The sequence below is a fragment of the Aplysia californica genome, unplaced genomic scaffold, assembly GCF_000002075.1.
Source record: "Aplysia californica isolate F4 #8 unplaced genomic scaffold, AplCal3.0 scaffold00143, whole genome shotgun sequence".
NCBI lineage: Eukaryota > Metazoa > Mollusca > Gastropoda > Aplysiida > Aplysiidae > Aplysia > Aplysia californica.
Genome location: NW_004797413.1, coordinates 427,275 through 439,774, shown reverse-complemented (window position 1 = coordinate 439,774; position 12,500 = coordinate 427,275). Strand labels below are relative to the sequence as shown.

At 40.5% G+C, this 12,500-nt stretch overlaps 1 protein-coding gene across 1 annotated transcript in view; it reads left to right on the top strand.

Moving 5' to 3' along the window:
• The window catches only part of PC2 (prohormone convertase), a gene marked incomplete at its 5' end in the record, with an annotated part of 77,431 nt that overhangs the window by 55,625 nt on the left and 9,306 nt on the right, over positions 1 to 12,500 (top strand). The window contains 2 exon segments of the mRNA NM_001204470.1: positions 7,322 to 7,537; positions 11,019 to 11,119. Coding sequence (NP_001191399.1) covers positions 7,322 to 7,537; positions 11,019 to 11,119 — 317 coding nt within the window.

Below are 12,500 nucleotides of genomic sequence, written 5' to 3'. Positions count from 1 at the left end.
GGCAATGTTTGAGCATTCGTATAAGAAAATATTCGTCCCACAAATTTAGGTTGCTTTTAGGCGGATGTTGCTCTCATCTGGATTGCTATTTCATGCCTTGATATAGGTCTACTATTTCAAACTGCGTTTATTTTTCTGTAGTACTTGCCAAGCAAAACTTCACTGTCGACAAATATCGAGCAATGATTACCCGTTGTGCTAGGACACTCAAGATCTAAACCACATTTCCCAAAAGTAGTTCAAATGATCTTTATTTCCTTTAAGGCGCCCCCCCCCCCTTTCCACCCTACCCCACCCTCAATCCCATTTCTGCCATTCTCCATACCCCTCCTCCCCCCCCCCCCATTTTTTCAACGGCCACCATCAGCGCACCAGCCTTTCCTTTTCTCTCCCTCCACTGCCCACTCTTTTCCAAAGTACCTAGGGCGTGGTCAGTGCCTCTGGTCACGCCATCCATGAGTTGACCGGAGGTGAGCCTTGTGCCTGGTTCCCTCAGGATTAATAAAAACGTTTGCTTATAAATGGCGAAACCCTGGACATCCGGTATAAATCAAAAATGTAAAGCTTCTTGGGATTTGGGGAGACTCGATAATATTGTTTTATGGCTCCAGTTCTGATGACCGGTATCTTTGGTGGAACGGTTAGGCTTTCAGTGGGTGGTTGGCGGGTGCTCTGGTGTGGTTTGTTGCTTCTCTCTTTTTTAAATATTTATCATCATTACCTCTCTTCATTCTTCATTGCATTCGTTTCGTTTCTCTCTTGTAACACTTTTTATCTTCGGTGCTCATATGACCTATTAGTATTGCGAGTGCAAAAAACATAAAACAGGTTAGGCTCTTTACGTTGCATACAAAACACGCCGGTTTTTGATTTCTTCATGAAAAAGTCTATAATAATATCGTATAGAATATGTTACGCCAATCTTTCTGCCAGGATGCTTTACCCATTCTGCCCAGGTTTTTTCTGACATGCCAGTTTCAACCCGCCTAGATAATGGATCTCAACTAAGTCGCCGGGAGCGTAAAACATAATGTGCAGTCAGGTCCTGATGCCCTTTGAGAGTCCGCTCAAAATCGTGATATTCACAACAACATTCCTGTAGGTTGTTCATCTTCAGATGTAAGCCGGCTGCCTTTTGTTGAAAAAGACGTGTATTACTGAGCGCACCCATGTCAGTTTGCATCATGTTGAGTTATAATATGATGCAGATGGCCATGCTTACAATACGCAAAAGAACGTTCTTGAAATTGGGTAATTTTAGAAGTTGTTTTCAAAGCTCTACAACAACTGGGCTAAGTCCTGTCAGAGGTGGGTGTTGATTTCAGATATCCTTCCTTGAAAATAGCCGTACAGTGTTGAAAGGGGCTCAAATCAATACCCCGGCATTACCATGATTATTCTCGTTTACATCAACGATCTCCAAGTATGTACTGGCTGTCATAATAAAAGTTCCTTCCCCTGTTGAAAATGAATATCATTATTTTCCATTACTTTAATGGATCCCAAACAGTCCCAACTAAAACAATTTGTTTTTCTTTTACGCTTTTAGAAAATAGATGAAATTATTGATAGTATATACATCGTTGACCAGAGTTAAGAGAAGTAATTCGACACAACAGCAGTCTTTCAGCTCTTAGTGCAATTACACTGGGTGAGCGTATTGAAAAAAAGAAAGGGGGTGGGGCATATTAGTTTAAGCCGTATCAGTAGGAAAGGGTAAATGTTTGCTGTAGGAACGAACTGTTCTATAGAAACAGGGGTCCCTACACTTTTTTTAACCAGGACAGCCAAACAGAAACCCCACAGATAGAGCAAAGAAATGGTGCCTCGTTAATAGATGCAATTTCCAAACATCTTTTGCTTATAACGTGATTACTTTTTATTAATTTTTGGAGAGTCACTGAGTACACGACGCAAGGCATGACGTGGTTCCGGGTTGTGAAGAAAAGAATGGATAGACGAAGTATTACCTTTGCACTGGAGTAATTTTCTTTTTTAACATAAGGTATATTTCTTATTTACACATTTGCCCATGTCATGTACTCCATATTTCATCATCGAGAATAGGCTTACTATAGTTTATTGTCAGTGTTTAGTATCTTCCACACATCCTGAAGGCATTGTCATCTGGGTGAGACTACTAACATCTTAAGGTTACGGGCTCTCAAAATGTAAATCACCTTGAAACAAAATATGCCACATTGGGCTCAGGGGGAAAAGGTACGGTATCTGAAGCATTAAAAGTCAAGATTTCAATTATATTATTTTACGGCTGACCTCAAGAATAGTACAAGTAGATACTTCCCGAAAGAGCAGACGACCAGCAGTTGCAGCCCATTGCCCTCCGAAGTTCTTGAGCGGGAAAAATGACATGGTATGATTTCCTGGGGTCATAAAAAATATTTGTATGATTCCCGTGTAAGCCGCGTGCTCCTTTAATTATGTATAGGCTACGAGCCGACCAAAAACAGCATGTGAATGCACTCTTTGTGGTGGCCTCAGGGTAAATAGATTTTTCTTTCCAAATGCACACGTAAGTTAGCCTGGATTATACAAACAAATAGTATCCCTTTGTCTGCTTGTAAACACATGCTTTTCCTCTACTTTTAGCTATCCACCCCTCCCCCCCCCCCAAAAAAAAACCATAATGCAACACCCACAGAATCACTTTCACTGCATTTCCTCATGTCCTCAGATTAAAAAGTGAACGGTGGCAGTTTAAACTGAATATACATTTATTTGATCTATGGCTAGCCAGTTGAGTAAAATATCAACCTCAAAGTTGTTCTTTTCCTCTATTTTTCCTTGAATAACAGACTATGGATAAAGTACCCTTGATTACTAGTGACGCTCAATCTCATCATAGATAATTATGTTCCTCAGATCTTCTGCAGCGTATTCTATAACTTAAATCTAAGATTTAATCCTTGCAATTCCAGTACTGCACTAGATTAGGCGATATTGTGTGATCTTAGCCTTGTTTGAGATTCATATGTTTGGGCTCAAATGGGATTTCTTACCGCATTTAACTAAATCAAATCAAGTGAGATAGATACGTATTTGCATTAAGAACTCGATCCAAGGGAAATGTAAACTGCCTTCTTTTGAAAACCATGGGCTATCAGTGAGCAAAATGAAATTGCTCGGATAACGATTGTGGTCAACTCTTTGAAAATGCTCCCACTTTCCCCCTCTCGATTTCCTGTGACGCACCTTCTTTGCCCTTTTTCACCAGGTCACTATTTTTGTCCTATCAACAGTACAAAAATCACACTTACACTAAATCTACGACAGACATTGGAGATCATAGTTCTCCTTTCAACGTTGTGCTCGAATGCTCTTAAAGAGTATACATTATCCTGATCTTCCCGCGTCACCCATCTATGTAGACTCTCTAAGTAAGTTGGTCTGGGTCTACCCCTGCGTTGTTTACCTTCAGTTTTGCCAGAGAGAGCATAGTCCATGTATTGGTTCAAATTACTCACTTCTGTCCTAAAATAGCAAGGTTGGCTCTTCGCAGAAGCGTTAAGCACACATAATTATGTTTGAAAAGGGGGGGGGGGTGTATCATAATATATCTTTCTAATATCTTCGTCTTTCAGTGAAAATGATGTATCCCACTCTATCCAGTGTTCTTGACGGGTAGATCTAGAGTTGAAGAAACCAGTCTTTCTGTAAATGATCTTCGAGCCGTGTCCATGAGATCGTAAAACATGCAGTCTCCTCTGACAAGCGTACTTGGTTATGTACAGGCTTAACCTTCAGACACAAGGCGTGGTTCGCGGCGTTCTGTCACATGTATGTATCTGTAAAAAGGTGAAACATCATTACTCGGGAATGTTTACTATGGTCACATACCCTTGAAATATTCGAAACGTAAGTTCTAGAGTGATTTTTTTGTTTGTATGATTGCTTGTTTTGTTTCGATTGTTTAGTTTAGTATGGGGTTGTTGTTGCTTTTTTCTATTTTGTTGTTGTTCTTTTTCTTCTTTACATAGTTTTTCCGAGATGAATTCTTCTTTGACAATTCTGTATAAATACAAACCCCGTTTTTAAATGATCTTTTAAGATAGATTTTTCTTTTCACGACACTAAGAGCTGAAATGCGACTATATATTATGTGGGGAGAAGTCGGAAAATCAAGCAGGCTTATTGACTTGAAAATCATTTTCGCACTTTCTGAGATATGGTGATTTCTCAGTCTGTTGCTCTTACATATTACCAGAGACTTATATTTTCATAATACATGTAATGCCTTTTATGAATGTCTGGTTAATTTTCAAAAACAACCATACGAAAGACAAAATTGAAAAAAAAAAGAACGCAACAATATACACAAAATAACTAACTCTCTTACTATAGTCGTCCTGTTCATTTAATTTCCTCGTGTGTGTGTGCGTGAGTGTGTGTGTGTGTGTGTGTGTGTGTGTGTGTGTTATTTTGTTGTTTTGTTATTGTTGTTGTTGTTTTTGGAGGGAGTTGTTTGCTGTCCTGCTTGTTTTCTTTCCAAGGGTATATAGTATAATTATGTATAATGCTATCACGCAACATAACAGCCTCAGTTCCAGCCTTTTGTTAAAAGTGAACATCTGTGATGTTATTGAAAAACAGAGGGAAAAGTAGTTTAGAGAACTGTCCAGACGAACATGAACACGCATTCAGTTCGATTTTTTTTAAAAGAAAGATAAGATCTTGAAAAGTGGTTTATGTTGCAAATTCTTATTTTTTTCGCCTGTGACTCGAAATATACTGGCTTACTTTTTGCCCAATGTGGATCAGTGAATCTTTTTTTTTTTCTTTTTTTTTCTAGTTTTCCATAGACGAACAGCCATCTGCCCGCAGTGCATGTTGCTATACAACAGGCCTTTTCTCGACACGGCAACAGTAGAGAAATCATTAACCATACACGATTCGTTCGTTTCATGACCTTTTCGTTCTGTAATTTCGGATGTTATTTTCATGCCTTCCTCTTTCAATTAATAAGTTCTATGGAGGCATCTGATGTTCACACTTTGTGGAAAAAAAAACCGTCTTCCAACGCTGAGCTCGCTCGGCCGAGAGTAAATAAATGAAATCGGAATTCGGGGAAATGCTAAAGGTGATGAAGGCTAAAAGCCGAAGTGGCATTTCCAGATCTAAGTGAATTCTTTCAGCATTGATTCCCAAGGGCTTTCAGAAATCTGTCTGCTTTCATATTTTTTATACAGAGTCTGCTTTCATATTTTTATATGGAGTTTCATGTTAAGGTGCAGAGAGTGGGGGGGGGGGGGGGGGGGACTGCCAGAGCCCACTCAATTCAGTAAATGGCAGTAAGAGGGAAAAGGTTGTGGGGTTTCAATACTCCTACTTTTCGCCAAGTGAGTAAATTTTTTTTCTTCTTCTTTTTTTTTGGGGGGGGGGATAAGCCGGTGTCACAAAACCAGATTGATTTTACATATAATTATTTTTGCTCTGCTCTGTCTGCAATTCTGGAAGTCTCACCCAACCCCCCCCCCCCTTCTCTATCTTTCTTTCCCTCTCCCTCTCTGTCTCTTATTCTCTCACTCTCTCTCTCTCTCTCTGTCTCTCTCACTTTCCCAGTCTTTATCTCTTTCTCTCTCTCTCTCTCTCTCTCTCTCTCTCTCTCTCTCTCTCTCTCTCTCTCTCTCTCTCTCTCTCTCTCTCTCTCTCTCTCTCTCTCTCTCTCTCTCTGGTTCTTTCCCCTTCTATCTCTTTCTCTCTTTCATGTTTCCTCCTTTCCCGCTATGTATTTATCTATCATGCTATCTTTTTTGTCTCTCTCTTTCTCTCTCGCTTTCTCTCCCTCTATCTCTCTCGCCTTCACTCACTCTCTCTCTCTCTCTCATTCTCTCTCTCCCTCTCTCTTTCTTTCTCTCGCTTTTTCTTTCTTTCATTCATTCTTTCTCTCTCTGTCTCTCTTTGTCTCTGTCTCTGTCTGTCTGTCTGTCTGTCTCTCTCTCTCTCTCTCTCTCTCTCTCTCTCTCTCTCTCTCTCTCTCTCTCTCTCGATTGCTCGCTCTCACTCTCTCCCTTTCCCTCTCTCTTTCTCTTTCTCTCTCTCTTTCTCTCGCTCTCTCGCTTGTTCGCTCTTTCTTTCTCTCTCCCGCGCACAGACACATATATGCAGTCATCCACCCCCCCCCCCCCCCACACACACACACACATACACACATACACACACAAACACCAGTGCAAATATATCTATATTTCTGCAGCCTGCTGCAAGATTGTTATATGTTTGTGCTTGCATGATCACTAATACTCAAATCGTTATGTGCTTGATTTTTAATTAATAGCGTGTCAAAAGATTTCATCGACAATGTTTACGAATAGATTGCAGCATTTCGCCTTAGAATAATGTTCAATATTCGTCCAAGCATCATCTTTCCATCGCCCGGAGGCTCAAGAGATTTCAGAACACTTTCAAGTCCAACGTTCTTTCTTCTAATTTCCGTTTCATAAATAGTTTTTAGTAATTTTTCGACACGGTTTTTATACAACCTCACTCGTATTGCTAAATATTTAAAGTGCTATTGATCGAGTGGTTTGTGTGAGTTTGCACGTGTTCAGGCGCACTCATCTAAAGTTCATCCGTTATGTATTAATTCTGTTACCTAACCATATTATTATTATTGATCTGTTGATTAGAAGTGCTTGGCTACGGAATGGACGAGAGAGTGCGGCTCAGAACATGTTTCTTCCTTGTTTAGAGACTCTTGTTACTATTGTAGTAACAATCGCAGTAGTACTTAAAATTATTTATATCAAAGTGATTGTTAACGTTGTTGTTACCGCTGCTTCTGTTGTCATTGCTTTATCATTACAGTTGTTTCTTCTTTGATTTTAACACTTGTAAACATTCATTGTTGCTATCATTTTGCCTCACAATTGTTCCCTGCGTGGTTAACAGGTACCACGATGCGTTTTCTCCTTCTTCCCTATCAAGCATCTGCCATCCTTATCCCTCCTCCTTCTTTTCTCTGTATGTTACCCTCTATAAAACCTATAATCTTCGACATTTATGTCCTGTTTGTGTTGCAAGTTCCGTAAATTAGAACTCTGATTTTTTTTAAACTAAAAACACAACAACAACAACAACAACAACAATAGTAATAACAACGATAGTAACAACAATAACAATAACAACAATAACAACAAAGGCAGCAACAACAACAGCAACAACAACAACAATAACAACAACAACAACAATAGTATTAACAACAACAGCAACAACGATAACAACAATAACAACAACAACAACAGCAACAACAACAACAACAATGACAACAACAACAACAATCGTTCACTATCTTCCCCCACAGGGTCGTAACGGACTTGGGAACGTCTACGTTTGGGCGTCAGGTGACGGAGGACCTAACGACGACTGCAACTGTGATGGCTACGCCGCCAGCATGTGGACTGTCAGCATCAACTCGGCCACCAACGACGGACAGACCGCTGGCTACGACGAGTCCTGCTCCTCCACCCTCGCTTCTACCTTCAGCAACGGCAAAAGCAGCTCTCGGGACGCCGGTGTGGTACGTTCTGAAGTATTTGTTGTACCTTGTACTTATCCAATCGTTCTTTGTTTATTGTTTGCTTGTTTTGTTTCGTGTTGGTGTGAGTGCTGTTGTTGCTGTTGTTGTTGTTGCTGCTGTTGTTGTTGTTGCTGTTGTTATTGATGTTGTTGTTGTTGTTGCTGTTGTTGTTGTTCTTGTTGTTTCTGCTGCTGCTACTAGTGTTGCTAGTGCTACTGGTGGTGGTGGTGCTGCTGCTGATGGTGCTGCTAGTGGTGTTGTTGTTGTTGTTGTTGTTGTTGTTGTTGTTGTTGTTGTTGTTGTGGTACTATAAATGCCATAGCAACCAGCTCTCGTTATGCCTCCCTGTCCTCTATCTCTCTCAAAGCGTCACTCAGCCTCATGTCTGCCCAACCCAGGAATTCTCACTTCTTACTTCCTACTTACCCCACTATCACAGACGACTTTACCCCCAGGAAGGTGCCACTGTCAGAAGTGTCTTTAGGCCATTCTCAAAAGGGGGACATTTCTTGTTCTAATGCACAGTAGAATTGTAAATGGGCTGATCCAACAACGTCATGCTCATAACTGTCTGAACTACAACAGGGAACTGCAGCTTTTTTTTCCCTAATCCCTACTATCGTCATTTTCCTCCAATTCTTTTGTATGTTTGTCACACTCTTGTGACCCGCTATTTCCGAGGTGCCTTGATAGTCGAAGCAGACTTTGTGCTGTTGAAGCTAGAGAAGTGAGCAGAGTAAGTCTGATTCCCTGTAAGGACTTCTTTGTTGACATTCACCCCTTGGCGCTCATATGACCTTATGCAGTTGCGAGCGCCGTAAAACCTCTACTAAAACAAACAAAACAGACGACTTAGCAAACAGCTCCCTCCAACCATATCAGCTCTTTGCCTATCTCCGTACATCGTTACCCTTCAGGACTGTCCAATCTAGGGTGTTTTCCCTTCTCTTCATGCATCTACTTCTCGTACAAATGTTTTATGTGCTCCAGCAATGGCATATATCTGACCGAAACCATGATTTCAAGGCAATGTTGTCTTTGCCTTCAGGTATGTATTTACAACAAAAGAGCACTGGTTACGGTATTTTCTAATGTAACGTACTGTCATAAAATTATACCATTTGTGTTACGACACAGTTGAATCAGGCGCTTGTCAGGTTTTTTTTAGTTTATGGAGTTGTTGCTATCATAGAGCTGGTTCATTTGTCTTGCTTTTGAAGAAAAAAGTTGTCCATCTATTTTCAGAAGAAGTGGGGTATTTTAGATTGAAGGAGGTGCGGGTCATAAGGTTTCGGAGACAAAAATTAGCGAAAAAAGGCCACCAGAGTTTTGTAACTTCCAAAGCTTAGATCAAGTCCTTGGAAATTGTAAATTTACATTCTTGTGCTTTTAATCAACATTTTTCAGTAGAAATCTACACATAAACGATGTTGTCAAAAAAGGAAATTTGACAAAAATTACCAAACGGGAAGAAGAAAAGCCGGTTTTTTTCATTTCATTATTTTGACGAGCGCCTGATTAAACTACCCTGCCTCAAATTTGTTATCTGTTCATATTGGAAGAATAGAAGGGGGGAATTGCTTTGTATTCCAAATAAGAATCTAGTGTGGTGTTCCAAAGTCTTCATCTTTTTTGTAGGCGTATTGTCAAAGCACAAGTGCTTTTATTTATTGTTGAAACTCGTCAACAAAGTTTTACTGCCATTATTATATTTTTCTGAAAACTATGGCGAATAAAAATAGAGTGTCTCGTAAAATGCTGGGTACTGCCAGATTATTGTCATTGAAGCGAAGTAATGTTCCTGCTCAGATCGATAAATAGATCGAAGAACGTTTGTTTTTCAAAGCATGTTAACTCTAGAATCATCGCTTGTGGTTTTTCATAGCCCGCAGGGCATGGGGATGGAAGTGTCTATAGTGCTTCAGGCGAGTTCTTAAAAGAAATTGTACGGATAAAGGCACAAAGACACATTGAAGATTTTTTCCAATAACTTAGTAGCCCACCATATCAACTCTTTTTCATTTTTTTGAAAAAAATGTCCGTGCATTGTTCCTTTTCTTTTCTGCTGTCCTATTCATGATTTTAAAAAGCACCTTTAGGGAATCGATAAATCAGAAGTTAGGAGAAAGGGGAATGGGAAAAACGCAGCATTGCAAAGGATCATACTGAAAGAGACAAAAGCCCCTCCCACACACACATATACATACATACTTACATACACCCTAGCCCTAAAGGGACCGATGATCTTTTTGCCCTTCTCACTTGGGAGCTCACAATGCATTTCAGTCGACTCCAAAAAGATAGAATTTCAAATCCTGTTACAACACCCTGCAACTTGATGGAAATAGGATGCACGATCAGGAAATAATGTGTTATGGGAAGTCATGGTTTTGTTTGGGTTTTTTTTGTTGTTTTTTTGGGGGGGGTGTTGTTTTGTTGTTTCGTTTTGTTTTGTTTTATGGGGGGGGGGTCATTCAAAGGAACACATAATAAATACGATTTGTACAGACTTCGATTTGATTAGGATGTTGAAGTTCGACTGAAATTGATTTGACGACATGGATTGGAGGAAGTGCCATGGCATTGAATTTATCGATCTCCCCATTTGAGCCAAGACCGGCACACAGAGAGGGCGTGCAGGGATCGATAGTACGATCAAAGCATTGCAAAGTGCTTCTGTCATTGCGTCAACACCCTCTGTGCGTTGGCCCTCGAAGGAATATTTCACCCTACAGTTCAAGTCAAACACGAGTGCTCGGGGTGCCGATGATAAGCAGCTTAAAATGTCTCGTCCTGACAGCTCTGACCTTTTTTTTCTCTTTTCCTCCTACTGTTTGTTTCTGTTGTTTGTTTGGTTTTTTTCTGTGGGCTTTTCTCTCGATGCACCACGGTTATTCCATTTGGTGTTTTGGGCTTTTGCTTCTTTCGTTTTTCGAGAAACCTTTTAGCTACCGTATCGACTTTTCAGAAAATTACTTTTGCTTTCGTTTGTTTTTGTTGATTTTTCTGAACAGGGGCACTTGGGTGGAACGGGTTCTTGTCCCTGGGGCATGCATTATTGTCTCTGCGATAAAAGCTTGCTGTGGGGGTGAAAGAAATAACATGTAGCTAGAGACCTGGGGAGGAAAGTGGTGATGAAATAAAGAAAGAATAAATGGGCAGACAGTAGGTGGAGGAAGAGATAGAAACAGAGATGGGGAAAGAGAAAGAGAAGAGAGAGGGAGAGAAAAAGAGAGTTGGGGGAGAAAGGGACAGAGAAGGACAAACCGGAGACAAAGGCAAGATTGAAAGACAAAACAACCTGTACTGTTGATGTTACTGCGGGAACAAAAAGATAGGGGAAGAGGATGAGATGGGGGGGGGGGGACAAAAGAAAAAAATGGTTGTGAAATAACAAAAACATAAATAATTGTTTCTCATATTTTTAAAAATAGTCAGAGTTTTAAATATGGTTTAACATACGACTTGTCGCTCTCTGCAGGCCACCACAGACCTATACAACAACTGCACCGCCAGTCACTCTGGGACTTCCGCCGCCGCCCCTGAGGCAGCCGGAGTGTTCGCCCTTGCTCTGGAGGCCAAGTAAGTCACTTTGTGTGTGTGTGTGTGTGTAGGAGAGGGGGGGGTTGTGTGTGTGTGTGTGTGTGTGTGTGTGTGTGTGTGTGTGTGTGTGTGTGTGTTTGTGTGTGTGTGTGTGTATGAGGGAGAGAGGGAGAGAGAGAGAGAGAGAGAGAGAGAGAGAGAGAGAGAGAGAGAGAGAGAGAGAGAGAGATAGAAAGAGAGAGAGGGGGGCCGAGACAGTTATTTGGAAGAAAAAAAACGATGGTCCAGGAAAGTTATCGTAAAGTTCTGTGGGCCACCATAGGAGTAAACTGTTATGTGGGGTGTTTTTGTTTGTTTGTTTGTTTGTTTGTTTGTTTGTTTGTTTTGGGTTTGTCTGTTTTTCTTTGGTTTGTTTTGGTGCTTTTCCATTTTGTTTGGTTTGCTTGTTTGTTGTTGTTGTTTGTTTTTGTTTGTTTGGGGGGGGGTTCTTTGATTAATAGTTTGCTTTTAATCACGTCTGGTAACGCTTCACGTTTTCCATTTCTTGATTTTAAGCAATATTTCATAAGATCGGGGAACCTGATACTCTTGTTGGTGATTTGTCACCTCAGAGGTGTTGTTTATAGTGGTGAGGACTTGTACTTGTATGAAAACACAAGTTACACAATCCAAAATGCAGTTGTTTTTTCCGTGTTTCTCTTAAGAAGATCTTAATGGGTTAAATTTCCGAAGAAGAAAACATCTTGAAAACCAATTAATTGTTAACGATAAATAGCAAACGCAATAACCGTTTACGGAAAATTAAATTACTTATATCACACGAATAAAGCGTAAAGTTCGTCCTTGCACAATTGAAAATATTTTTTGCACGTCCAAATAGTAGAAATATATGAAATATCAAAGTATGTCTCAGACTACGTTCAACAAAGAAGCTTGCCAATCATCGTGAAGTAAACTGCACAAAACAATACATTATGGAGACTGGGATTTCCACACTCGCTAGAGTCATGGACTGAATGTTGGTTAATGAAAAATTCAAAGTTGGGCACTTGGCATAATCTCAAAACACGTATCAGCTTGATTTTTCGGGGGGGGGGTCTTTTTTCCACTCGCTCATCGTTCAAGAAAATGCAATCTAGGGGCGTGTTGAATTTACAGCTGGATGTAACTCTTTTAGTTAGTGCTACTCCAATCACTCGTGTCTCGGAGATTGGAGGTTGGGCTGTGTTTGATGGACTACAAAACATTCGAAACGGATTTAATGTGGGGCTGATGATGCAGTTGTACAGGACTTTGCCTTGACCTCGTTGCCTTAAATTCTTAGTGCTGTGGTAGATGGAGATCCCACATTCCGTTGCCGGTCTGTTCTCACACACAGACAGAGGAGAGAGAGAGAGAGAGAGAGAGAGAGAGAGAGAGA